Raw genomic sequence first — 23,619 nt, 5'->3', positions numbered from 1 at the left:
TGCGCCGCGCCGGAAGGAAAGAGGCGGCGGCGGGAGCGCGTGCGGGGCCGAGGCGGGACCACGTGCGCCCGGTGCCGCGAGCGGGGCGGCGCCGCAGCCCGCCCGCCATGCCCGCCGCGCCGCCGTGAGCCCGCGAGCCGCGCCATGGGCCCGGACCTGGGCTGGGCCGCGCTGGTTCTGCTCTTCGCCGCCTCGCTGCTCACCGTGGCGGCCTGGCTGCTTCAGTACTGGCGGACCGCGGCCCTGCGAGCGCTACGGCGTCGCGGAGCAGCGGCGGAGGAGGCCGGGGCCCGAGCGCTGCTCGCGGCGCTTCTTGCCCTCAGATCCCTACGGGAGCAGTGGCAGCGAGCTTGGGTGCGAGCTCTCAACAGCCAGGCGCGCCGGCACGGGGTACGGCGGGGCACGAGCGGGGGACGGCGGGGAGCGGCGGCGAGGCGAGGCGGGGCGGGCCGGGCCCCGCCGCCTGCCCGTCCCCGCGGGGCTGGAGCAGCGGCCCTTGGGCGCCGGGATCCTGGCGGGCGGCTCCGCTCGGCTGCGCGGGACCGCCCCGCGGCGTGCGAGCGCCGGAAGGGCCCAGTGGGTTACCGCGCGTCCTTTAACGCGGCTGGGACAGTATTGTGGTGTTTCCACAGCAATCTCTTCGGAATTTTCTGGTATTTATTTTCTTTAATCTCCCAGTGTTACCATTGTATTATCTGTAGTTTTGAAGTTTACGAAGGAGAGTATGCCTTGATGATTCCTTATGGAAATAATTACATTATAGCTTGTGTTGCCTGCAAGCAGGGACTTAATGCCCACAGAAACTTTGGTCCAAAGCAGTCTATTGTAATCTCCTTTTCTTTTTTTTTTTTTTTATTTTTATTTTTTTATTTCTGTCATGTGAGTGAGAAGGGGGTGTCTTTCTGTTAAGTTGTACAGGAAAATCGAGCTAGAAAAGGTTAGCATGAAGCTAACATATTTGACGAAAAGGCAGTTAAAGTCTTGAAGAACATGATACAAACTTGTGTTTGAGTTTTTCCAGTAAGATAGTAAAAGTATCTCCCTGTTTGACCAAGTGACAAATTCTAGGCTAGATTCAGTGTGAAGTGCCTTCTCCCATTTGGCTTAGTCCTTCCCGCTTCCCCTGTAGAAACTCTGCTTCCACGCCCTCTCATCACAAAGCCACAGTCGTGGTGTCAAAGTGCCAGTTTCCCATATCTGATATGCGAGCTTTCCAGAGTCCTGGAGGAATGCTCCTTGGTTGCTTATATCTTGGTAGTCTCTTTCCTTCTGTGGTTTGTTCTTTCTGCATGGTTTCTTTCAGCTTATTGAATTTTAAAATAATATGTCCTAATCTTGTTCAGGTTCAGATTTGCCCACCTTTCCTTGTGTTTCTGTATCTCAGTGAATGCGAGTACATAACGTATGTGGTAGGAGATTTATAGGAGTTTATTGGTGGTTGGAGCATGCCAGCATGTGAATTTGAGTGGATTGTGCTAGGAGTGTAGTCTGAGGGGGCCAGGAGTGGACAGATGAGGGTCAGTCGCTTTCAGCCATGTCTCATTCTCATCCCTGGTAGTTGAGAGCACAGGAGCTGATGTACCATATGCTGAGGATGTGGATTTTGTTGACTCTTTATTTAGTGAGGGGGGCATGATTGTGTTTGTTTTGGTGGCAGTTTGGTATTCTTTTTCCTTGGAGTAGGATAAGCACATACAGGGGAGAGAGAGAGATAGAGAGAAGAAACAGGAAAGCTTCTGCTATAAGGAAGGGATAACGCACTTGACCTATGATTGACTGGTATCCAGAACAATTCTCCATCTTCATTTGGGCTTACCTGTCTGAAATTAACATAGTGTTTGTGAATTCAAGCCTTAACTGGACCTCTTGTTTCCTTTCTCTGTATGGACCAGCTGAGGTGGGTAGAATTACAGCGTGTGGTAGTTCTGGGTGCTGACTGGATTTGTGGAAACAGATTGGAGTGTCTCTGGGACCCCACATCATTCATCCTCTTTGAAACTGTCTGGGTGGCTCTGACTACTGGGAACTAACAGAGTTTTCTCTTTGCAGAGTTCGGTGCAGATAACGTTTGAAGAGGGTCATCAGTTACCACAAGCCGCAAATATAAGTTGTGTGACATGCAAGGGACAGTCAGACCACAGCATAGTAAGGCTTTGCTGTTCTGAATTGTACAGTGGGGTGTTTCTACCATTGATGGTGTGTTTGACAGAGACTGTTGGGGCCTTTGTGATGGAGATAGTGGAACCAGGGAGGTTTTGGGTGAGGTCTGTTTGGAGGAGTTTCGGAGTTTAGAGGCTCTGGAGCTGCACATCAGTGAGCTCTGTGAGGGAAGATGTGTTGGTGGAGCTGGGGTATGTGAATGCTGAACCCAAACATCAGGGTCCTTCTGTGGAGAGCATAAGAGAGCTCTTGTCACAGCACAAGTCTGAAGTGGCAGGTTTGCAGCGTGGAACTTGGTGAGAATAACACGGTCTCTTACCAGGATGTAAACTCATCTTTTCCTTTTCTTTTTAGGTGCTGTGCTGCCATCTGTCAGCTGAAGCTGTGAAATTCCCTGTCTCTGTTACTCAGCAGTCCCCAGTTGCTGTTTCTGTGGACACATATCATGTCACTTTGGCTGTGCTGCAGGCTCAGGTAAGGTTTATAAGAAGTTAGACTTTGACCTTACTCCTCCATGTAGTCCCACACTGATCAAGGAAGGAGGACCTGATTAAGTGCAAATAATGGCCTCGTTGGGCTGGAAGAAGCAGCGTGTGGTCACCAACATTTAGTGAGGTGACGAATATCCATCTGCATGCCGAGTCTTCGTCTGTGGATTTTGGCTGTGAAACATAGCTGGAAGAAATTCCAGAGAGGTTTGAAACGTGGCAGTGTTCTGTACTGTGCTTTTAACTGGGTATTTAAGAAGTGAGAAGTCCAGAGAATTCAATTCCCCTCGTGGCATAAAGGAAAGGGAAAGGTATGTCCTGTGGATATGTAAAAGTAGGGTATCCTGGTAGTGGGTGTGAAAAAGAAATCTATGATGAGGAGTAGTTTGCTTGTCAGTTCCTTTCATTACATTCACAAGAGCACGATGCAGCTTTTTCTGTGTACTGAATATCAAAGTTGCTTCTTCCAGTAAAGAAGCTCTGAAATCACAGTGAGTGCTAACTCCACAGTTATTTTCTGGCTGGATTTGATTCTCTGGAATGTGGCTTTGTTTCCTTGATGAAGAACATGATGCTGGAGATGGTATCTTGCTTGGAGGCGGTGTGCTCATATGTGCACCAAAAAAAAAAATAGGAAAAATAGACATGGCAAAATTAGAAGTAACTCAATGTTAGCAGAACCAATCCCATGTTATTGCTGGCAGTTTGAAGCTTGTTCTGGAACCCTTTCGCTCTCAGAAGCTTTTCTACAATTTTCAGCCTACTTTTATCAGGTCATGCCAGTTTGATTTTGTACCTCCGTTCTGTGGCCATCTCCTTCAGAGATCCAGTGCTCCAGAGAGCTCCTCTCTCTATCATGTCACGTGCCTGCTGCCAATCTAGTGACGGGCAGCAGCTTTTTGAAAATGTTGATGAAATGTTTGAAAAAGCAAACAGCAGCTTTTCATTTCTTCACATCTCATCCAATTGCTCCCCTACTCTCTGGCGTTTTCTAGGTCTCCTTGTCTGCACCTGGTGAAGTTTTGGGTTGATGGTTCTTGTAAGGAATTGTGATATTCTAATGGAGGTCTTGCTGCTGCTGTTTTATGAAATGCTGGTTAGATTACCACGTGCCTACCTGTGTTTTGGAATACTTCAAGTACTGGGCTCACAATTGTGCCCTGTCTATTCTTCACACCTCTTGTTGGTTACTTACCTGGCCACTGTGTCTTATATCTATTGCTTTTGTCCAGTGAACTTCTGTGTAATCGATAAATGTCAACCTGGCAATTGAGAACTATGTGGAATTTCATTACCCAGTTTTTACTAGAGCTCTCAGGTCAGGGGTCTTCCGATGTGGTTCTGCTTCTGTCTGTCACATTAATGATGCTTTTATGGGTACATGGGTGTGCAACTTTTTAAGTTCAGCTAAACTAAAGGATGGTGTACAGTCTGGTTTGTTGTTGCATACTGTTGGTGACCCAGATGTGTCTTCAACCTCAGGATCATCTCCTAGAGATGCATCGGTAACTTATGAATGGTTGTGCTTATATTTGGCAATGGCTAATTGATGTAGCTCAGTAAATATCCTATGTGTTGGTGCCCAGTTTGGCACTTTTGGATTGTACTGCAGTCTTTTTCTTCAGTGGAAGAAACAGTGGATCATTTTTCCCTTTGGTGGTGCCTGGGCATCCAGCAGCAGTGAGGAAGCAAGATCTCACTATGGAGCATTGAGGCTTCTGCAGATTCTTCATCCTGTAGGCCTGGGACCACTTGTGTTCTTATGTTCTGTTTTTTACTGTTGCACTGGTATGAGGGCCTTTCAATTGCCAAATTTGGAATGGGGCAAAAATCACCTAATGTAAGCAGAAACTGTTTCCAACTGTGGATATTTATTCTGGGCCAGGTGGAAATCCACTTGGAGGAGATACAGAATGAGGGTCTTCTGGTGTCATGGACATTCAAAGACAGACCAGACTTGGACTTTCTGGTTCTTCCGCGACTTGAGCTTCCTGAGGTGAGTGGCTAACAGTGGGAGGCTGACTGTGAGTGGAGGAAGGCAGGAAGGAGCAGAAGCAGTCAGAAGGCAGGCTGCTGTGGAGGAGAAGGGTTGGCAGCTCGCTGTCAGGCAGTGGAGAGATTGTTTCATCCTGGAATCAATAGTAGCTCAGCTGTGTCAAAATAGCATCCTCGAGAGGGCTGAAGTGATCCCAGTATCTGTTGAAGGCGTTCTGTCTATGTAGGTTCCTCCCGCTGTTGTCAAATGTGGAGCTGCAAAACAAGATGGGTTGCCGTTCTCTCTTTGTGTGAGGTGGTGTTTTTTTTAATGTTGTTGTTGTTGAATTGGCTTGCTTTTGTTGATTAAGTTTGGTTGAGGTTTTTTAATAGATTTAATTTTTAATAGATTAATTAAGATTTAAAAGATTAATCCTTGGGGAATCCTTGGGTTTAGAGGTTTAAGGAACAAAATGCAGATGTATTTGCACTTTTTTGATCCAAATAGGTTGGTTTGTTGTTTTATTGATAGCTTTGTTACTTCATCCCAAGTAGATGCAGGAATTCGGCTGTTTTCCCAAAAGTGTGGTGGAACCATCTCCTGAGGTGGTGAGCATCTGACAAACTATAAAAATTGTATTGAAAAAATTTACACCAGATAAACTACAGAAGTAGAGGCTTAGTTTTTCTCATTTAGAAAGCTTGCTTTTGCCTGCAGCTGCTACATGGAAGCTCGAAGCACTGAGGAGGGCGAGTATGGAATATGGGAAGAATATCTGGGAGGTTATTAATGGGAGAATGACTGTGTAGCATTTTAGAGGCTTGAGAGGCAGGTGGAGCTGTAAATGTATCCTTTATTCTTATGACTTTCCTGCATTTCCTCTTGATTTATGGAGAGAAGGATGAACGGAGAGCAGATCTGTCCACTATAAAGGATCTGATTGAGGATACCATTGTCAGCACGAAGCCAGCCATGATGGTGAATTTGATGGCCTGCACCGCTGGAGCCAGTGCAGTATGTTACTCTTTTCATGTCATTCTTGTGCCTCAAACACAGGCCCCAAGACACTTCTGAGGGCTGACACTCAGGCAGGACCCAAGGGCTGAGTCTTACTTCTGGGCGACAGCTGAACCTGGCCTGCACTGTGATAGGAGTTTGGGTATTGAGACGTGGTGCATAGGGAAAATTAAAAATTGCTCCCAAGAGCAACTCCTTTCACCTTTTTTCTTGAATGCTGATTGTCAGTCATGTACTTGTGGAGCTGTACTGCCTGAGATACACCTGTCTTTTGGCAGCCACCCTTGCTTTGAACACCAAGGCTCTGTCCAGGGCAGCCTTTGCAGGCGGGATATAGGAATGGCCTATAATTTATCATCGTCACTTGACCGTCCGGTAGCCAGCAAGCTTGTTCTTGCCTGTCTCCTTTAATGTCTCCCTTAAACTTCCCATCTGAAATAATGTGAGGGTGCACTGGAGATCAATAACTTTGGAGACCTGTAGCATCTCTTAATGGCTTTTCTGGTATTCCTCTGTGTTGGTGTGATGAGCTGCTTAATAGATACAAGGGCGCTGTGTCTTGCAGCTGTCTGGTGACAAATGAACCATAAAGGTATCGGTCTCACTCTCGTCATTCCTCAGGTACTCAGCAATAAGGTGACTCGAGAGTCCCCGTCCGGAGCAGCAGCAGCAGCCCCTCTGGGTTCTAAGCTGTTGCTCCGGAATCTTCGAGTGCTGAACTTGGGCTGCCAGGGGAAGGGAGGTAAGTATGAAAACATTGCTGATCTACAGGGGCAAGCGTGCAGGTGGCGAGATTGGAGCGAGTGGATGTTATGGGTGGGTTTGAGTGGAAAAGAGGGGCGTGTTCTAACGAACCATTGTCTCTTGTTGATGAGTGCACATGTGCCCTCTGTGTCTCTGTTGCAGGAGTTGGGGAGATACGCTGCGTGGCAGAGCTTGACAGCCCCCCACAGCAGAGGTGGACAAGGCCAATGACAGGTAGCAGTGTCGGTGCTGCAGGAGAGATGGAGTGGAATGATGAGTTCTTTCTGTAAGTGTCTGCTCTCCTTCTGGCTGGCACAGTGTAGGTGAACTGGCACAGTCTCTGGGTATCATTACCATGCAGTAGCTGATGTGCATGGTGCAGAGGTGAAGTCTGCACAAGGGGGCAATGTCTGTTTGTGCTCCCCCTGTGCTGGACTGCTGATCCTGGCATTCGGCCCCAGAATACATTTACATACTTATTTCTTGCGTCTCTGGACACTCTGTGTTTTAACTGGATGGGTAGAAATGCTCATCATAGGCACAGCAGGTGCAATAGGGAAGTAGGATAAACTCAACTTCTGCTGGCAGCCTACACAGCTCTGCAGGGTACACAAACCAGAGTTGTGTAGTTTGGTGCACTAGTCGTGTCCCCCATGGTATTGCATGCTACTGAAACTTTGGAGACGGTAAATGAGGCGTGTGAAATTGGAGGAAGATACAGAATGAGGTTGTTGGCTCCATGGCCACCTAAAAAAGAGTGCCTAACACCAGCCTATCTTTGGTTTCAACAGGGAGTTGGGACCTAGAAGCAAAGAGCTGAAACTGCAGGTGCTGGGGAACAGCGACAGAGGGAGAAGTGAGTACGAGCAGCCATAAAATGGGTTGTAAGATGGGGAGGCAAAAGTGCCTAAGGGATTCATTGTTCTTTAATCTCATGGTAGTTCTCTGTTGGTACAACATGTGATTACTTTTCAAAGCACTTTTAGCATTTAGCTTTATGTGAGCTTCTGTGACTGCATGAAGTAACTCTGGGTTCTGTTCTTCTTACCAAAATGGTCTAGGTCTGACCTTGAATCAGGAGGTTCCTATGGCCTGCCCATTTTCATTCTGAAGCAGGAGAGGCGTGTGGGATTTTCCCTCCTGTATTATGAGAGCCTTGCACAAGGCTCTTAGCTGTTCTTTTGTACTCAGTCGGGGACTAACTGCAGCATCTGTTTTTGAAGGAGGCCACACACAGTGGTCACCTTTCTAAGGGAATTGATTCCAGAATTACTAAAGAGGAGCAGAGGAGCACTGCTTGTCTCTTCTTCGTCTTGAACCTGGGAGTTAGTAGAGTTGTGGGGATCTGCTGTGTTGGCCCATAGGGTTGCTTTCCAAAAGCAGGGGTTACCTTGGAGATGTGTGAGGTGCTGAGGTCATGTGAAATGTTTCATTTTTAATTCTGCAGATGTGCTGCTGGCATATGCCACACTTTTGATAGATTCTTTGGGCAAACAGCCATCTGGCAGACAGGTCTGCTCACTGGCCCCAGGAGCTGGACAGTCACTGACAGCTGAAGCTACCATTACATTGGAGGTGAGCTCGTGACCCCACAGGCTCTGCATACACACACCCTCTGGAAGTGTTTGTAGTGGGAGCCTCTAGCTGGAGACATGCATGTTTGGAGCTGAGCTTGGCACAGAGGACTGGCAGACCCTTATGCCATGGAGGAGTGCGTGCCACCTGACCCTCAGTCCCTTAAGCTTCCCCTGTTGGACTGATCCTTGGTGCCCAGAGCCCTAGTTTTTGTTGCTCAAACATATCTGCCTTTCCATCTGGGAAGGAGAGTGCTTCTCTGAGCAGTGCTTTACTCTTTATAGCTGCTGTTCCAGGAGTCTCCTGCATCTTTGAATGCTGTGCATGCCACATCTCTGCGAACCAGCATTACCCCCACTAAGAAGGTGGAGATGGACCGGACCATCATGCCCGATGGCACCATCGTGACTACTGTCACCACAATTCAGTCCCGACCCAAGGCAGACTGCAAACTGGGTGAGGCTGTACAGCAGCAGGTGTATTGTACAGGTGGCTCCTATGGCAGCACAGACATAGCTGTGATATTCCCATGGCTGCTCATGAACACAGTAACAAAACTGTTTAGCCATCACATCTGGTTGTTTCAGGCTCACGCTTTATGTATTGCTTTTGGTGTGTGGGTCAGAACACGGGCATCCTTGCTGTTTCCCTAGCATCTTTATGGCTGGCTGCATCTTCATGTAGCCCTAGGGGAGAGAATTGATGGAGCTCTGTGTCTGAGGGGAGGTGAGGGAGGGATGAGCCTCTGACACATACCCTTTTGGTGGTGGGAGCTCTAATGCATATGCTGCCACATAACCTCTGTGTGATGCCAGGCTTAGTGTTTAGCCGTGCTTTCTCTAGTTCCTTCACCACTAAAGAACTTACATTGAACATACTGGATGTGGAGCCAAAAGCTTGTTGACCTTACTAGGGGTTGTTGCTGCTTGCGGTCTAGCATCCTGGTGAATGTGGTGCTGGATATTCCAAGAGGTGGGCCTGGGAAATTACATGAATGAGGCATTGCTGTGTGTCTGATTCACAGGACTGCAGCCCAGAAAGGCAGCTCTATCCTGGGCTGCATCAAAAGAAGCATGGCCAGCAGGTTGAGAGAGGTGATTCTCCTCCTCTGCTCGGCTCTTGTGAGACTCTGCCTTGAGTACTGTGTCCAGCCTTGTGGCCTCCCCAACACATGAAAGACATGGACCTCCAGAGGTCCATGAGGAATCCAGAGGAGGACCACTAAGTTGGCCACATACCTAGAGTGCTTCCCTGTGAAGAAAGGCTGGGAAAGTTGGAGATACTTAAACCAGAGAAGAGAAGGCTCTGGGGAGACATTATAGCAAGCAGCCTTCCAATACCTAAAAGAGGGCTTACAGGATGGCTGAAGAGGGACTTTTTTACAAGGGCATGCAGTGTTAAGACAAAGGGGGATGGCTTTAAGCTGAAGGAGAGCAGGTTTATATTAGGCATTGGGAAGAAATTTTTCCCTCTGAGGGTGCTGAGGCACTGGCACAGGTTGCCCAGGGAACCTTTAGCTCCCCTATCCCTGGAAGTGTTCAAGACCAGACTGAACGGGGCTTGGAGCAACCTGTTCTAGTGGAAGGCTGGTTGGAACTAAAGGACTTAAGGTCCCTTCTAATCACCATTCCGTGATTCTGATTTTTTTTCCCAGTAGGCTTCTTACTGCTTTCTTGCCACAAAAGCTTTCAGAGGTGCCTTGCAGGCTCTCCAAATGCTCGCTTGAGGCTTTTTGGGGTTGTGTGTAGGGGGCACAATATGATAGCATAGTTGTGTAAACTCTGTCTCCACTTACTTGTATCTCCCTGTCTCTTTTGCTGTGAAGATTCACCATCGAGGTCGCCTTCCAAAGTGGAAATGACTGAAAAGAAGACAACAGTGCTCTTGGAGACTGGCTGTCCTCACAGCCACTTGTCCAGCGGTAGCCGTAAGTGCCTGGAAATTTGAGGCTCCTACTGAAGTAACTGTGTTCCTTAGCCTTTTGTAGAAAGTGGCAGTCTGAGTGTGGTCCCCTGAACTTGCTTGCATTTTCTGCTTCAGAGAATGTCCAAGTGCCTGAGTGAAGGTAGGGGCAGAAGGCTGGTGGTGGTGGTGTGTTGGCAGGTAAAAGACATTCCCCTTTGACAATCCAGTCACTGACTGTGAGTGTTTCCTTGCTTGACAAGAACTTTCTAGGCTTGACAAGAACTTTGCTCACCCTGCACTTGGGGCTCTGATTGTGTCTGGAACAGAGCACTCCAGCTGTTTTGACAGCTTGCTGCAAAAGCAAACTATTGGGAATCTTTGAAAGTCTTTGTTGACCGGGGTGGCGTGGGTTTTTTAATAACATGCCTGGTGGGGAAAGAAACTTTTCAGGTACTTGAAAAAGCTAAGAGCTATCTATATAGAGCTTCCTTCATTTTGTGTATTTGGACAAGTCTGTCATAAACTCCGGGTGTGGAAACTACATTAGTGTGCATGTAAGTTCCTATTGCAAGCATTGGCATCAGCAAGCAGTCTTTTGCCTCTGCTGAAGATTGATTCTCCAAGCATCTGTATTTTTCTTGTGCTCAGGGAATGGCCATATGCCTAATGGATTGGATCCAGTGGCCGAGACAGCAATCAGGCAGCTAACTGAGACGAATAACAAGACCACCAAGAAGACACCAACAAAACGTAGTACACTGATCATCTCAGGAGTGTCCAAGGTCTCTGGTATTTAGGAGCTGCATTTCCAGTCGGGGAGGTTGTTTTTAGGGATTCATGTGTAAAACTAAGCTGTCCTGTAGGGACCATTGTGGGAAGGCTCCAGCACAGGTGACTGGCTCATCAGAAGCCTTTCCCTGCTTCCCAGTGACCATTAAAAGGTGCCTTGCCAGAGGTAGTTCACAATGGGTAGCTGCAGAAAGGGGTGTGGCTGCCATAACTGATTTTGAACCTTGTGGAGAATATAAAGAGGTTCTCCTTGTACTTGGCTGTGAGAGTGAGGGATGTGCAGCAGAATGCTTTTTGATCGGCTGCGTTCCAGTGTATTTCAGCCAAAAATTGTCCATCAGTGCCATCTAGCACTGATGATCTGAACTGGGCCATCTCTGTGTAGGTGTAGATGGAAGTAGGGAGATTAATTCTTTTGATCCTGTCTTCATGTCTTGTCTGCCCCTCTAACCCCCCATCAGGTACCTATTGCTCAAGATGAAATGGCACTTTCTCTGGGTTATGCTGCATCCCTGGAGGCCACAGCATGTGGGGACTCTGAGGCAGAGGGCACAGCTGACCACGTGCACGATTTTACCGAGTTGTCGCAGCCACTGGAAGCGTTGCCGTTGGGCCAAAGGGACAGCCAGGAGCTGGATGAGACAACGCGATCAGACGTCTCTGAAAGACCATCCGTGGAAGATGTTGAGTCTGAAACTGGCTCCACGGGAGCCCTTGAGACGAGGAGCTTGAAAGATCACAAAGGTAAGGATGAACTGCTAGATGGGGTAGCTAATGTGAGCCTGTAACATTAGCTGTCCATGAGAACAAAGTGACATCCAGGTTCCTCAGCCAGGCATGGGGTCTGCAGCCACCTTTCAGCATAGCAAGGAGCAGACTCTGATGGAGCCTAGAAGCACCTGCCTTTCTTTTGTGGTTTTTCCACTGGAGTGATTGGAAATGCCTTCATTTGTAGGGTTCTGATTCCTGTAGCCTTTTAAGTTTCTATGCTCTCTTAGATGGGAGCTCTGAGCAGCCTGTGCATTATAGAGAGCCCCTTTTCTCTCCCTGGCCTCTCCCTGGTCCCACGCAGATCAGGTGCGTATCTGTAAGGAATGATGCATCCTCTGAATTGGGCCACTTGTGGTGTGGAAATGGAGGTCACCCAGCAATGTGGGTTGTATGGGCCTCGATTGCCCTCCTTGTTTCTCTGTCAGTATTGCAGCAGCTAGTGTCTCTGACTTGTACTGTAAGATGTCCAAACAAACTCACTTCTTTTCAATGATGGAGTGGGCTGCCCCAATCTAGCTGCTGTCCTAGCCTTTCCACACTTTAGTCAGTTAGGTGGATGGTGCACCTTGGATTTTCTGCTACCGACTTACATGAAGAAATGCAAATCAAAATCCTGATTACTCGGAATATTAGAGTGGGACAAATTTTGGACAGTTGTACCCTGTTACAGCCAGGTATGGTTTCAGCTGTGGAGGCCCCTTTTTTCAATGTCAGTGGGTACAAGGGCATGCAGCCCAGATTCTTGAGAGAGCTAGCAGGTGGGGAAGAGAGGTAAAATGGAAAGAGGACACCCTCTGCAGGAAATACCTTTGTAATGTTATATGGCATGCAGGTTTTGGATGTGTCTTTCTGATCCATCGGAGGTTGAAAGCAATTGGCATCTGCACCTTCTCCTGCTTGTGGGAGTCATAAGAAGCCATTGGCATTATTTGCCTCCATACATGAAAACACAGGCAGTTGTTCCAGGTGGTAGATGACAAAGTTAATCCGTGTGCCCTGGAGACAGGCTGGTCTAAGAGGCCTTTTCCCTCTCTTATGTTCCTCTCAGGGTCTTCAGGTTCAGATGATCTCACTTGTTTTCTATTCATATGAGTCTTGGCTTTCGTTTAAAATGCTGCACGCTTCCATTGAGAGAAGTACATTGTGTAAAAGGAAGTTTATGCAGAGGGGACATGGGATGGAATGTTTAGTGAGGCAGCTAGTTGGTGTTGCAGTCTGTCACAAACTGAGACTTTGCCTTGTGTTTGGAAGCTGGGATTAGCCAACCTGCTGTGCACTTCTGCTGCACATCGAGAGTGGCTGGGTGTGTTGCTGTTTCTGAAACTCGCCGGCGCAGGACGCTCTCAGGGTTTCTGTCTCCTTCCTCCCTCTGCAGTTAGCTTTCTTCGGAGTGGTACCAAGCTCATCTTCCGGAGAAGGAGCAAGCAGAAGGAAGTGGGCCTGAGCCAGTCACACGATGACTTGTCCAATGTCACTGCCAACTCCACCACCAGAAAGAAAACTGGTAGCTTCTCTCACCGCCTCATCAAACGCTTCTCCTTCAAGTCTAAATCCAAACCCAAAGGTAGTGACAGCACATCAGCTTGTGAGAACTGAAGCAGGGAGAAGCCCATTGGAAGGATTTCTCAGAGATCATTTTCTAGTCTCTTGTCTTCCCACTCCATGGTATCTGTGACTTGCAGTCCAGTTCTTTCCAGCCTTGGCTGAGGGAAGACACCCCAGTGCTTTCTGCCAATTGGGGAGCGGAGGTGGCAAACCTGGGACTTAAGTTTGGCTTGCCTTGGCTTAGCCTTCTCTTCTTGTTGTACCCCACTGTGCTCTCCCAGAAAATCCCGGTGGTATGCTGATCCCCCTGGGGTTCCCTGGACCTGCAGAAGTGATTCGGTGTGTGTAGACGTCTGGCATCATCAGGTGCCTCATGGAAGCAAGAGGCAGGTCTCTCCAGTGGCAACCTTCAGAGTTAAAATCAAGAAGCTACTGGGTTAGCTGGAGTGCCGAGAAGTGTGGGATGTAGCCTCACTCAGCTCTTCTAATGATAGAGAATGATGCAGCCACTGATAATCTAAATACTGTTAATGCTTGTGCTTGGTGCAGAGGCTGTAACCTGAGGTGTGCTGCAGGGTGATGCGTTCTGGGCCGTGAGCTGTCAGAGGACAGCTGGCAGAGCTGCAGTCCTCCATCTGTCTCTGCCATTGGAATGGTCTCCTTCAGACAGCACTGAGGAACCCCTGTTTTCTGTGCTGTGTTGGTGAAGGAGGAAGTCCCTAAGAAGAAGGAAGTTTTAACCACTGCACAGGTTTTTGTAGAAGCCCGAGCCCTCGCAAGAATGCCTGGACAGTGCTGTCAGTTCTGCCACCCTGTGCAGCCACCCTGTGACACTACACTCCTTCCACGTCTGTGTTCTTGAACAGGCAGGGGCTTGTACACCATCTACTGTATGAGTATATCCCTTACTCTTGGGGGAGGCTGGGGATGTTGCCCTTGTTGCCCAAGGGCTGCCAGGCGCTCTTCCAGACCTGCCGAGCGTCCGGTTTCATGCTGTCATGGCTCTCGTGCCAAGAACTGGCACTGTGCTGGGGATGGATGGCAAGGAATGTAGTGAAACTCTGATGGGGAGCCTAAAGGCACGGGGCAGAAAGAGGCAAGAGTTTACATGTTATCACTGATGGGTTTCCTTTAGTAAAGAGAATCTTTCTAGATTGCATTTGGTATTTCCTTTCTTCTTGCAAACACAATCAGCCCTGTTCAAACAGAGGGCATTTGCAGAGAGGGAGAGGCGTACAGGGGAAAAGAGAATCCCTGTGCAGGAGGAGACTGTCCTTCTGGAGAAACAGTTGTCTGGTCTCCTGGCCCGTACACATTTTATCTGTAATATCCCCAGAAGTTCCTTCACGCAGCACATAACAATGCTCTGGAGAAATGCTCCTGCCCTGTCAACATGCCTGGTTTGAAAGAAGGCTCCCACTCTCCTGTGGGTTGTTGAGTTAAGGAGGTGGGACAGAGGGGAGGAAAAACCTCACAGAAGAGCTATTTCCCAGGCCCAACTGGATTCTCTAGGTCTGCTCTTCCACTGGAGTACCTCGTGTTCTGGTGTCTGTTGCCCTTCCTTATGCAGGATGCTGCCAACTGGAAAAAGCAATTCTCTTGATGGTGCGGGTAAAATGTGTTTCTTGGAAGGGCAAACCCTGATTTGCTGATACTGCTACTGTGTGCCATTTCTAAGGACCAGAACATGTTCAGTGTGCTACAGCAAAAGAGTTTACAGGCAGCTGTTTCTTGCGTGTTTGTACAGGTGGGGAAGGCCAGAATTAGCAGGGGTGTAGTTGAAAGTGCCAGTGTGTGCTTGCAGGAGGGACTCTTGGCTGTTTTTCCTGCTGATTTCTCACATGCCTGGGAATGTATGAGTCCAAAAAATCGTATTGGTTCAGCTGCCTGACCAGGAACCTCTACGTGTGTTCTGGTCTGGGAGTCTTCGTTATCCCTAGGCTCTGTCATGTCTTTTGTCCTTTGTTTCTTTCCTTGTCCGCATGGCACTGTGGCTTTGTTTGCACTTCCATGTGCTACGGATGTCAGAGAACTCTGTTCCTTGCTAAGGATCATTTTCCTTGATGCGAGTGACTGGTTTGTGCTACAGTGCTGTTGGAACTTGGCCATCTGTAATTTGCCTGTAGCAATCCAGCCACTGGTTTCACACAGCCTTCTTTTGCTGGGTTGGTATGGTGCTGTCCTTCTCAGGCACACCCTTGTTCCCAAAGTCTCAGAGCTTGGTTTCGATTTGGTATTCTATCTCACACCATCCTCTCTATGTCTTGTAGCTGCAAAAGTACTTTATGTTCCGTTTTTTGATTTTATTTATTCGTTTTAACAGCATTTCAAGGTACTAAACCTTGAAGATTTGAACCAAGACAGCCCCACTTCTCTGGTGAAAGCCTTGCACTAGAAATGCTGGTTTCAGTGAAGAGCTTGCAGCTCTTCAATTTTGGGTTAATCAAGGACCTGCGGTGAGTCTCATATGATAGTCCCATGTGTTTTTCTTTGAACTGTAAAAGCAGCTTGAGCTCTCTTGCTGTGGAATAGCTGGAGTCACCACCATTCTTTGGAATCAGGGATCTGAGGCTTGTGTACACAAGGAGGACTGTGAAGGCTAGCCAGTGTTGTCACTGTAGGCTGGAGGCAGGAAAGGCAAGGTTTGTATCTGACAAACACATACCTAGATCCTTGACCAGCATATTTTGGTCTGGCTTGGAGGAGGAGGTGGTAGGAAAGGGAGTAAAACAGAAGCTCGAGTTAGTCACTGGCCTTGGGGACCCTTTCTAGCCATGTTAAATGGGCAGTTCCTGTCATATGTCTGTGGCTTTCCTGTTTTGTTCCTGGTTTGTTGGCTGCGAGTGACTTGCTGAGGAGGTGTGGTTTTTGATTTTGAACTTGATGTGGCAGAAGACACCTGCACTGTGTTTGGCAAAATGAATGGCACATGGGAACCATGCCAGTAAGGGCATATCTTCCCTTGAATTTTTAGCAGCGTTTTTTACCACAGAGAGTAAATTGTCCTGCAAATCTGTATCTGGTTAGTCAGCTTGCAAAGGAAAGGGATGTTGTCAAAGTGTTGACAGAGCACATCCCCAAGCATTAGGTCCTACATGTGTTTGTATTTCCTAGAGGAGATTTACTTCCTGGCATTTTGTTGCTTCTCAAAGTTGTACAGCATAGGGGCGGTATTGTAACCTTTTATTGTACCTTTTATCTTCTCTGTAAGTGCAGACTGTTTTTCAGGGTGTTTGGCAGAAGTGATATTTGGGGAACAGAGGGGTAGCAGGGCATGGGTCTGCTGTGTGCACTGGAAATTTTGTGGTTCAGATATGCTCCTCATTAACCATGTTGATCTTTCCTCTTCTTATTTGAACAAGGCTTTCTTTCTGGCCTGCAGAGGTGTTTTCATTCCTCAGGCAGTAGGTGCTGGTTTTGTTAGTCCTGACTATGAGAGCACAGGTAACCCTTCCTGGTTTCTCAAAGGCATGAATGGTGATGAATCCGCCTCATGGTGGAGGTGTGATTATTGGTGTTAGAAACAATTTGTCTATCCTAATCTCAGATGGAAAGAGAAGGTCACATAAAGTTTTGCTCTCCAGAAGCTGCTAAGACAAGGTCCCCAGGAATTTCCCCCCATAGAATGGCTGCTTTAAGAAACCTCTTTTGTATTTAATCCCCACTCCTGTTTCTGGCTTTAGGGCAAAAGAAATGCTATTTGAAATCTACTCTCCCTGTTTAACTTCTTCCAGATACCTGTGCCCTTGCCTTGGTGCTGCTGTGGACTCTGGCATTTTGTAATGCCTGGGACTACAAAGCAGCCCCATGAATGGCCCAGGCTACCATCAAACTTTTTAAGCTTGAATGATCTGCAGTTGGCAGATTGTTGTCTCAGGGTAGGCTCACTATTTGCACCTTATGAAATTCACCAAATACGTGGCAGAAGAGGAGCAGCAGAGCGGTGGGCTTGAATGCATGGAGGCTTCAACCTGCATATGAGGGCCTGCATTCCAGACGCTGTGTTTTGCTACTGGCATTTTGTTGAGATTGTTTTCAGTTTTTCTTTGTTTTGGTTTGCTTGGAGGGTTTTTTGTTTGTTGGGGGTTTCTTGTTTGTGTGTTTTGTTTTGTTTGTTTTTTCCTATTTTGGCTGAACAGTTTTATTAGAATTTACCTATGCTGTGTATTTTTACTTCTCTGAAGAAAATAGATTAACACCAGCTATAAGCTGTAAGTATGCTTGTAAGTATATTCCTGTCTGGATACATCTTCTCCCCATGCTTAGGCAAGGTTGTTCAGGAGTCTCATCATCCACAAAGTCCTCACTGTTGGCCCATGAGAGATATCCTTTTGAATCAGTGGAAAATGGACGCAGGAAAAATGGAGGCAACCTCAAAACCTCAGTGTTCTGGGGGTGCCATAGGATTTAGCATGATGGATGTCTGAGGCCAGAGGAATTGGGTGCATGGATGTGTGTTTGCATGTGCTTGTAATTGGAGCATACTCTGCACTTGCCTGTACTGGTAATGGTGCAGAGTGACTGATCCATAGATGGGACAGGAGAGTGGCTGGACCAGCTTCTGTGGCATTCATTCTGTTTTGCACAGACTTCTGCAGGGGCAGACCTGAGCAAGCAAGCCCAATTCCTTCCTCTTGCAAACACCCTCATTCTGCTTATGCAGTTGAGGGTGGGGTTTTAGGCAACTTGACTAAAATGGGGAAGAGTGAGGGGAGACAACCTGGGTGGAGAGCAAGTTCAGTGGAGGGGAATATAATGAAAACTTCTTCAAACCATGGGCACATGCTATTTTTAGACTAGAACTGGGCATATGACAAATGGTTTTGTTAGTTTTTTGGCTTTAAAAATGCAATAGCTTCTCTTCTGTAGGTTGCTGAATCTACAGAGAAGTAATTTCTGAGTAGCTGAGCCTTTTGCACTGTTCTCTCCATCCCACCTCCCCTCCTGCTGGGTCACGGTGAGTCTCAGGGTAGAGTAACAGTCCCAGTGGTGGACACACTTCTGGCAATGGTGTGCTTGTGACAGCACAGCTCCTTCTATAGGCATGACTGCTCCACATCACCTTTCCTTGCTTTGTAAGGTATGGGACCAAATACCCACACGAAATTTGAACTAGCGCCCCTCCTTGCGTGTGCTCTTTTGTACTTCAATGCTTTCTGTCTGGGTGGATTATTTTGACTGCACATTGTTCTGGTGGAAAATAATTGGAACTGTGTAGCTAATAATGAAAATAAAACTATGTATGACTAAATGAAGTTCTTGCACCTTTGTAAATCTCAAAGAAGAGTTCTATTGCTGTGTAAAGACTGAATCTGTTAACTTATTAAACAACATGAAAATCAAAGCCTGAGTCTGACTTCATACCTGGTGTAGTGCTGTGAATTTCCCTCCAATGTATCCTTGCCTCCCCTAAATTCTCCCACTCAAATGATGGCAAACTGTGTAATCCCATGCAAGCGTCTGTAACACCCCAAAACATTTAAACGTAAGGGGGCAAGCTGAGATTCCTTTTACTCTGGGTTGGCAATCGTTCCTGAGGAGCACCGACAGCTGTGGTAACGGAGCGGTCAAGGTGAGAGCGACAGTGAATTTTTGTGTAAGCTTAGAACTCTCAGAATTTCAGCCTGAAAATCCTGGGAATTTCAGCCCCAAAATATTTGGAATTTCAGCCTTGAAAACCTGGGAATTTCAGCCCCAGCATCCTGGGAAATTTATGACTCAAACCCTTGAAATTCTGGCCCCAAAAACCTGGGGATTTCAAGCTTAGAACTCTCGGGATTTCAGCCTAAAAATCTTGGGAATTTTAGCCCCAAAAACCTGGAAATTTTGGCCTCAAAATCCTGGAATACTCAGCCCTAACCCCTGGGAATTTCAGCCATAGAAATGTGGGGATTTCAGCCCCCAAAATGTGGGAATTCCTGCCCCAAAATCTTGGCAATTCCAGCCCCAAAATCCTGGAAGTTTTATGACCCAAGCCCTTGGAATTCTTTCCCCCAAAATCTGGGGATTCCAAGCTTAGAAATCTCAGAATTTCAGCCGAACATTTCCCAGGATATATTGCTGTATTTTGCCTGAACTCTTCTGCTATGAAAGAGCTGCCGAAAGATACTACAATATTTCTACTTCTAACGTACAGAAGTTTTGTTGTTTCTATGAAATCGTTGCTTAGGTCTCTGCCAGACACTTGGGCTGTCTGAACACCTGGTGCCTGCAGCTGCAGTGTCTCTCCCTGCATGGATCTGCAGAGGTCCCTCATCAGCTGAAGCCACCAGAGTTCCACACTGATGCAGGAGGAGCATCTTTGCCTTTGGAGTGGGAGCTCTGCTCACTGTGCAGTGAAAATTGCCCTTTCCCTGCGTTTTGTTCAGTCAGCTTAAAGCACAAAGTGCTTGTTAGTTTTCACATCTGTGCTGGACCTCATTCAACAAATGATGAATCATGGGTGTGTTGTGCTTCTATCCTCTTTCACCTTTATCACCTGCTAATTTTGGAACTTGCAGTTTATAATTACAGCGCCATGCCAGGGCTCTTGGCTTGGGAAAGGAGAGTGTTTTAAAGGGAAGCTTAATGGCTGCGTTTTGGTTGAATACACCGTGAAGAGCTGAGCCTGACCTACATTAAAATCTTAGAGAACTCTTCATTCTGCAGATGAATAGAGGGTCCTAACACTGAGGGGAAGGTACATACCAATTTCTCTAAACCTCTGGGATCCACAGAAATAGAAATGGAAGGGGTTTTGTGGGACCTCTCAGTGCTTGTTTCAGGATGTTATGTGGAAGTGCACTTTGTCAGGGTTTGAATTAATGCCTGCTGCTGTAAACTGGACTAAGCAGACAATTTGATTTGCCCTAAAACATCTCCTGAATGCCAGCAGATTAAAGGCCACTTCCATATCACATGTTTAATTTGTTGTTAAGTAGTATAGGTAAAAGAACAGCTGATTAAATTATTTGCAAGATTTTTCTGATGCTGCATCAGAGAGTTCTGTATTTTAAGCAGAAGACATCCCTGACACCTCGGTTCAGAGTCTGTATCTATTATACTTTAGCCATGAAGAGGGCAAGCTTTTGATAAAGGGGAGGAAAATTAGAGAATAATTTCCTTTCCTGAGGCTGCACCTACAATCAAAGGAGAATATCAACTATTACAAAACCCCGAGCATGGGGAATTTTACTCCAGAGGAAGTCAGTGATCAGGGTTCTTCTCTCTTTTTCTTGGGTTATTAAATATTATCTCAGAGTAAACCATCTATCTGATGATTTTCCACTGACTGATACTTTATTTGTGAATGCAATACTATTTGTGAAATAAAACTGCCTTATTAGGATATTTAACCATCTTGGATCTTTAGAGAATCATTGAACAAAGTAATTCCCTATTATCTCAGTTAAAAGGAAATGAAAGAACAGAATTATCAGAAAGGTCTGAAAGGAAATGGTAATCTGTAAGGACCTGAATGAACGCTGAGGGAGAGGTGGGTGCCCCTAATCATGCTGAGGGGGTATGAGGGTCACTGAGGGAATATAAGCCTCACTGAGGGGAGGGCAGGTGCCCCTGGTGTCGCTGAGGGAGTAACAAGTCACTGAAGTGTTACAAGTAAAATTTGGTTGATGTTTGTTGTGGGTTGGGGTTTGTTGGTTTTCTAAGTCAATGTTAATGTTTTAGCTCCAGGGGTGGAGCTCGTTGTTTTTGGGGGTTGGTTGCAGTGTTGCCATGAGTTAATTAAAGGTTATTAAAGGTTTAAAGGGGTCCCGGGTGTGGCGCGGGCTGTTCCAGAGGGGCGTGGTGGCACCTTGGGATGAGTCAGCGCAGTGACAGCGGCGCCACGGGCTGCGACAGGTGGAAGGAACTGCCCAATCACTCGACGCCCTGCGAGAATGAACGTCACTGATGACCAATGGAAGCTCCGGAAACGGACCAGTCACCGCGAGGATCCAAATCCCACCAATTCTGGGCCGAGGGGAGGTTAAAAGAGGGAGTGTCCGGCCGCTGCTCGGGGTTGTCCCGCGGAGCGCGTTTCGGGCGGAGCCCCCCGCTGTGTCAGGAGTGGTGATACACTGTATTGTTTTCCGGCTTGCTGAGGGGGGACTCGGGCTTATCTCGGGTCCTCCGCGGCGGCTTCGCACCCCGCTCATCTCAGGCGCGGGGGCGAGACCTCAGTCGCGAGGTGTCCGCCATGTGGACAGCTCGGCTCGCTCCCCTCACAAAGCGGGGGGGGGGGGTTCAGGCGGCAGGCGGACCTCGCTCCCCTCACATGCGGCGAGGCACCTTGCGGAGTACCTCAGGCCGTCAGGGAGGCAGCCTCTGGGGGTGAGACATGGCGGCCGTCAGAGAATTGCGCAGTTCGTGAGGAGGAAACATGAGGTATGTCAGAGGGGACATTAAGAACGTGATGGGGGAGGATTGCTGGATACCCTGGCCTCAGCAAGGGTAAGGTGGGGCAAGGGATGAACATTTTGGGGTAAAATTGAACTGTTTAGGAGCAAAAGCCTCGGTAATGGTTGAGGTACATGAAGCGGACGTTTTGGGCGGAAAAATGTGAGCGGCTCTCTCGGGGAGACAGGTGTTTTTGGGGAAAAGTCTGAGGCGATTTGTGGATGATAAGCAGAGAAAATTTCGTGATAAAACCCGAGGGTCACTGAGGGAAGTGACATGTGCCCCGCATGTCACTGAGGGAATAAGAGGTCACTGAGTGGCCGAGTGCCCGTGTGCCACTGAGGGGACATGAGCGTCCCTGGGTGGGGGGCGGGGGTAGACGCCATTGCCGTCGCTGTGCAGCAGTGCAGCGGCGCGTGAGGCGCAGGGGCGGTAACTCATTCGCGAGGTGTCCGCCATGTGGACGGGGCGGGGCGGGGCGGGGCCGCTCCCCTCACGCGGCAGCGGGGATTCAGGCGTTGCTGAGGGGGCGTGAGGGTCACTGAATGGGTGGTGTGGGCGCTGCTTGTTGCTGAGGGAAAGCAGAGGTCGTTTGGAGCACGCAGGTGCCTCTGGTTATCCTGAGGATCCGTGAGCTTCTCTGAGAGGCACGGGATACCTTGCCTGTAAATGAGGCGAGGGCAGACAGTGTGCCGCTGAGGGGGCGTGAGGGTTACTGCGGGGAGATGCGGGTGCGCCCTGAGTGACACGGGAAGGGCAGGGGGGTTCCCGTCGGGCGGCCGCCGTCTCCCGCTCCGGTGCGGCGGCCCCGGCCCCGCCCCGCTCGGCCCGGCCCCGCTCAGCCGAGCCACGGCGGCGCGGACTTAAACCCTCTGTTTCCGCCTGTCAGCGCGGCCCCGCGCGGGGCTCCATCCCCCGCCCGGGGAATACCATGGGGCAACCCCTGCGTGGGAGACATGGAGGCGGGGTGGAGGGCGGCCATCACGGGACTGCACTGCGAGGGGAAGTGCTGAGTGAAATAAATCGGCCAGGAGACTTGCTCCTTTATAAGGCCTTTATTAGAGATCAGCTCTGGGCAGGGAACCCGAACGGCCGCGCACACCGCTGCTGCTCCCAAAAGGCGACACGGAGGAGGAGAAATTGTTCAGTTCCGTCCCGCGCGGACAGGAGCGGGGAGCAGGGTAAAACTTTATCTGAAGGATTTATTCATAACAGTCCCTGCTCTTTCTTTTTGATCGGGCTTAGCCCGCATCAATTTGAAGTTTCAGTTTCTCGGGAATAAAACTTTCTTAATTTTTGGTATTGATTATAAATTTCTTTTGCAAACTTATGCTCTTGCCCCTGGCTTTCCATCATCATGATTTTGGTTTTTTTCTGATCAGCTATTTCAGGGATGCTGGCTTGTATCGTGGAGGTTATTATTTTGATTAGACAAGGGAGTAAGCATGGTAAGAATAAAAAGCTTATAATTGCACTCACAACAAGAAAGGCTGCCTTTTTCCACCATTGTTTCTTAAAGGACCAGAAGTCATCCCACCAGCTGGTGTCTACTAGAGGAGTCCATTCCTGGGTACCCACATATGCTATTTTTTGTATTTCCTTAGAAATATTTTTTATTACTTCGCTTTTGTTATCTATTTCTAAACAAACTTCTGATGAATTAAATTTTCCACAGATTCCACCCTCGTCTGCTAATAGGTAATCTTCTGCAAGCTGAATTTGGTAGACTACAGATCTGGTTTGGGCTAACTACTCAGTGATGTGATCTAGAGCGAGGGCTGTTTGATTTGATATAACTTCCAATACTGCTTGGAGTCAGATGATCCTGTTTAACATATAGATTGGGGTACAGTATCCCCAGGATACGTCTTGTGCCCAGGTTGCTGGTCTGTAGACCTTGATTATTCGCTCTGGGGTCCAGACTTCCCCTTTCCACTTCTGGCTACTTCCCATGTCAATAATGCCTCTTTTTTTCTGTCCAACTCTTTTCAAATCATTGTACAGGGGAATTCCTAAATTTGATCCTAACTCTTTTGAGAGTAGGAAAAAGGCAGGCTTAATAACTCCTATGGTGCAGCTCCCTGTCCAATCTCCAAGAAGGTTAGTGTGTGCAGTATCCCCACATATCCAAAATAAACGTTTGGGGGCTTCCCAAAATGTCTCATTTGTCTCTGTAGCACACTCCCAATATTTTGATAGTTCTTTTATTCCCCAGAAGGGGTTTATTTTTTTCTCAGCACGTTCATGTAGGTTATACCCTTCATGATAAATGCA

General features: G+C 48.0%; 1 protein-coding gene across 3 annotated transcripts; it reads left to right on the top strand.

The window, feature by feature from the left end:
• Positions 1–41: 41 nt before the first annotated feature.
• C2CD2L (C2CD2 like) lies at positions 42–20,303 on the top strand. Of its 3 annotated transcripts, none has more exons than XM_056509819.1 (14): positions 42–390; positions 2,050–2,145; positions 2,515–2,634; positions 4,534–4,644; positions 5,524–5,637; positions 6,262–6,382; positions 6,547–6,670; positions 7,176–7,240; positions 7,832–7,959; positions 8,256–8,415; positions 9,785–9,886; positions 10,513–10,646; positions 11,115–11,397; positions 12,800–20,303. In XM_056509819.1, exons 1-14 carry the CDS (start codon positions 145–147, stop codon positions 13,018–13,020), a joined length of 2,025 nt encoding a protein of 674 aa, XP_056365794.1. In that variant the 5' UTR covers positions 42–144; the 3' UTR covers positions 13,021–20,303. The 3 variants fall into 3 exon arrangements, with proteins under 3 accessions (XP_056365794.1, XP_056365793.1, XP_056365795.1); XM_056509818.1 differs by having other exon boundaries at positions 8,244–8,415; XM_056509820.1 differs by having other exon boundaries at positions 46–354; positions 8,244–8,415.
• Positions 20,304–23,619: the final 3,316 nt, after the last annotated feature.

The sequence above is a fragment of the Oenanthe melanoleuca genome, chromosome 24, assembly GCF_029582105.1.
Source record: "Oenanthe melanoleuca isolate GR-GAL-2019-014 chromosome 24, OMel1.0, whole genome shotgun sequence".
NCBI lineage: Eukaryota > Metazoa > Chordata > Aves > Passeriformes > Muscicapidae > Oenanthe > Oenanthe melanoleuca.
This window is presented reverse-complemented; position numbering and strand designations above follow the sequence as displayed.

Bases quoted from the DNA above. Each gene is read 5' to 3' on its own strand.
- C2CD2L (XM_056509818.1), top strand. From the start codon at position 145: ATGGGCCCGGACCTGGGCTGGGCCGCGCTGGTTCTGCTCTTCGCCGCC. The intron at 6,383-6,546 runs GTAAGTATGAAA...TCTCTGTTGCAG, and splicing joins GGGCTGCCAGGGGAAGGGAG to GAGTTGGGGAGATACGCTGC. The intron at 8,416-9,784 runs GTGAGGCTGTAC...TTTGCTGTGAAG, and splicing joins CAAGGCAGACTGCAAACTGG to ATTCACCATCGAGGTCGCCT.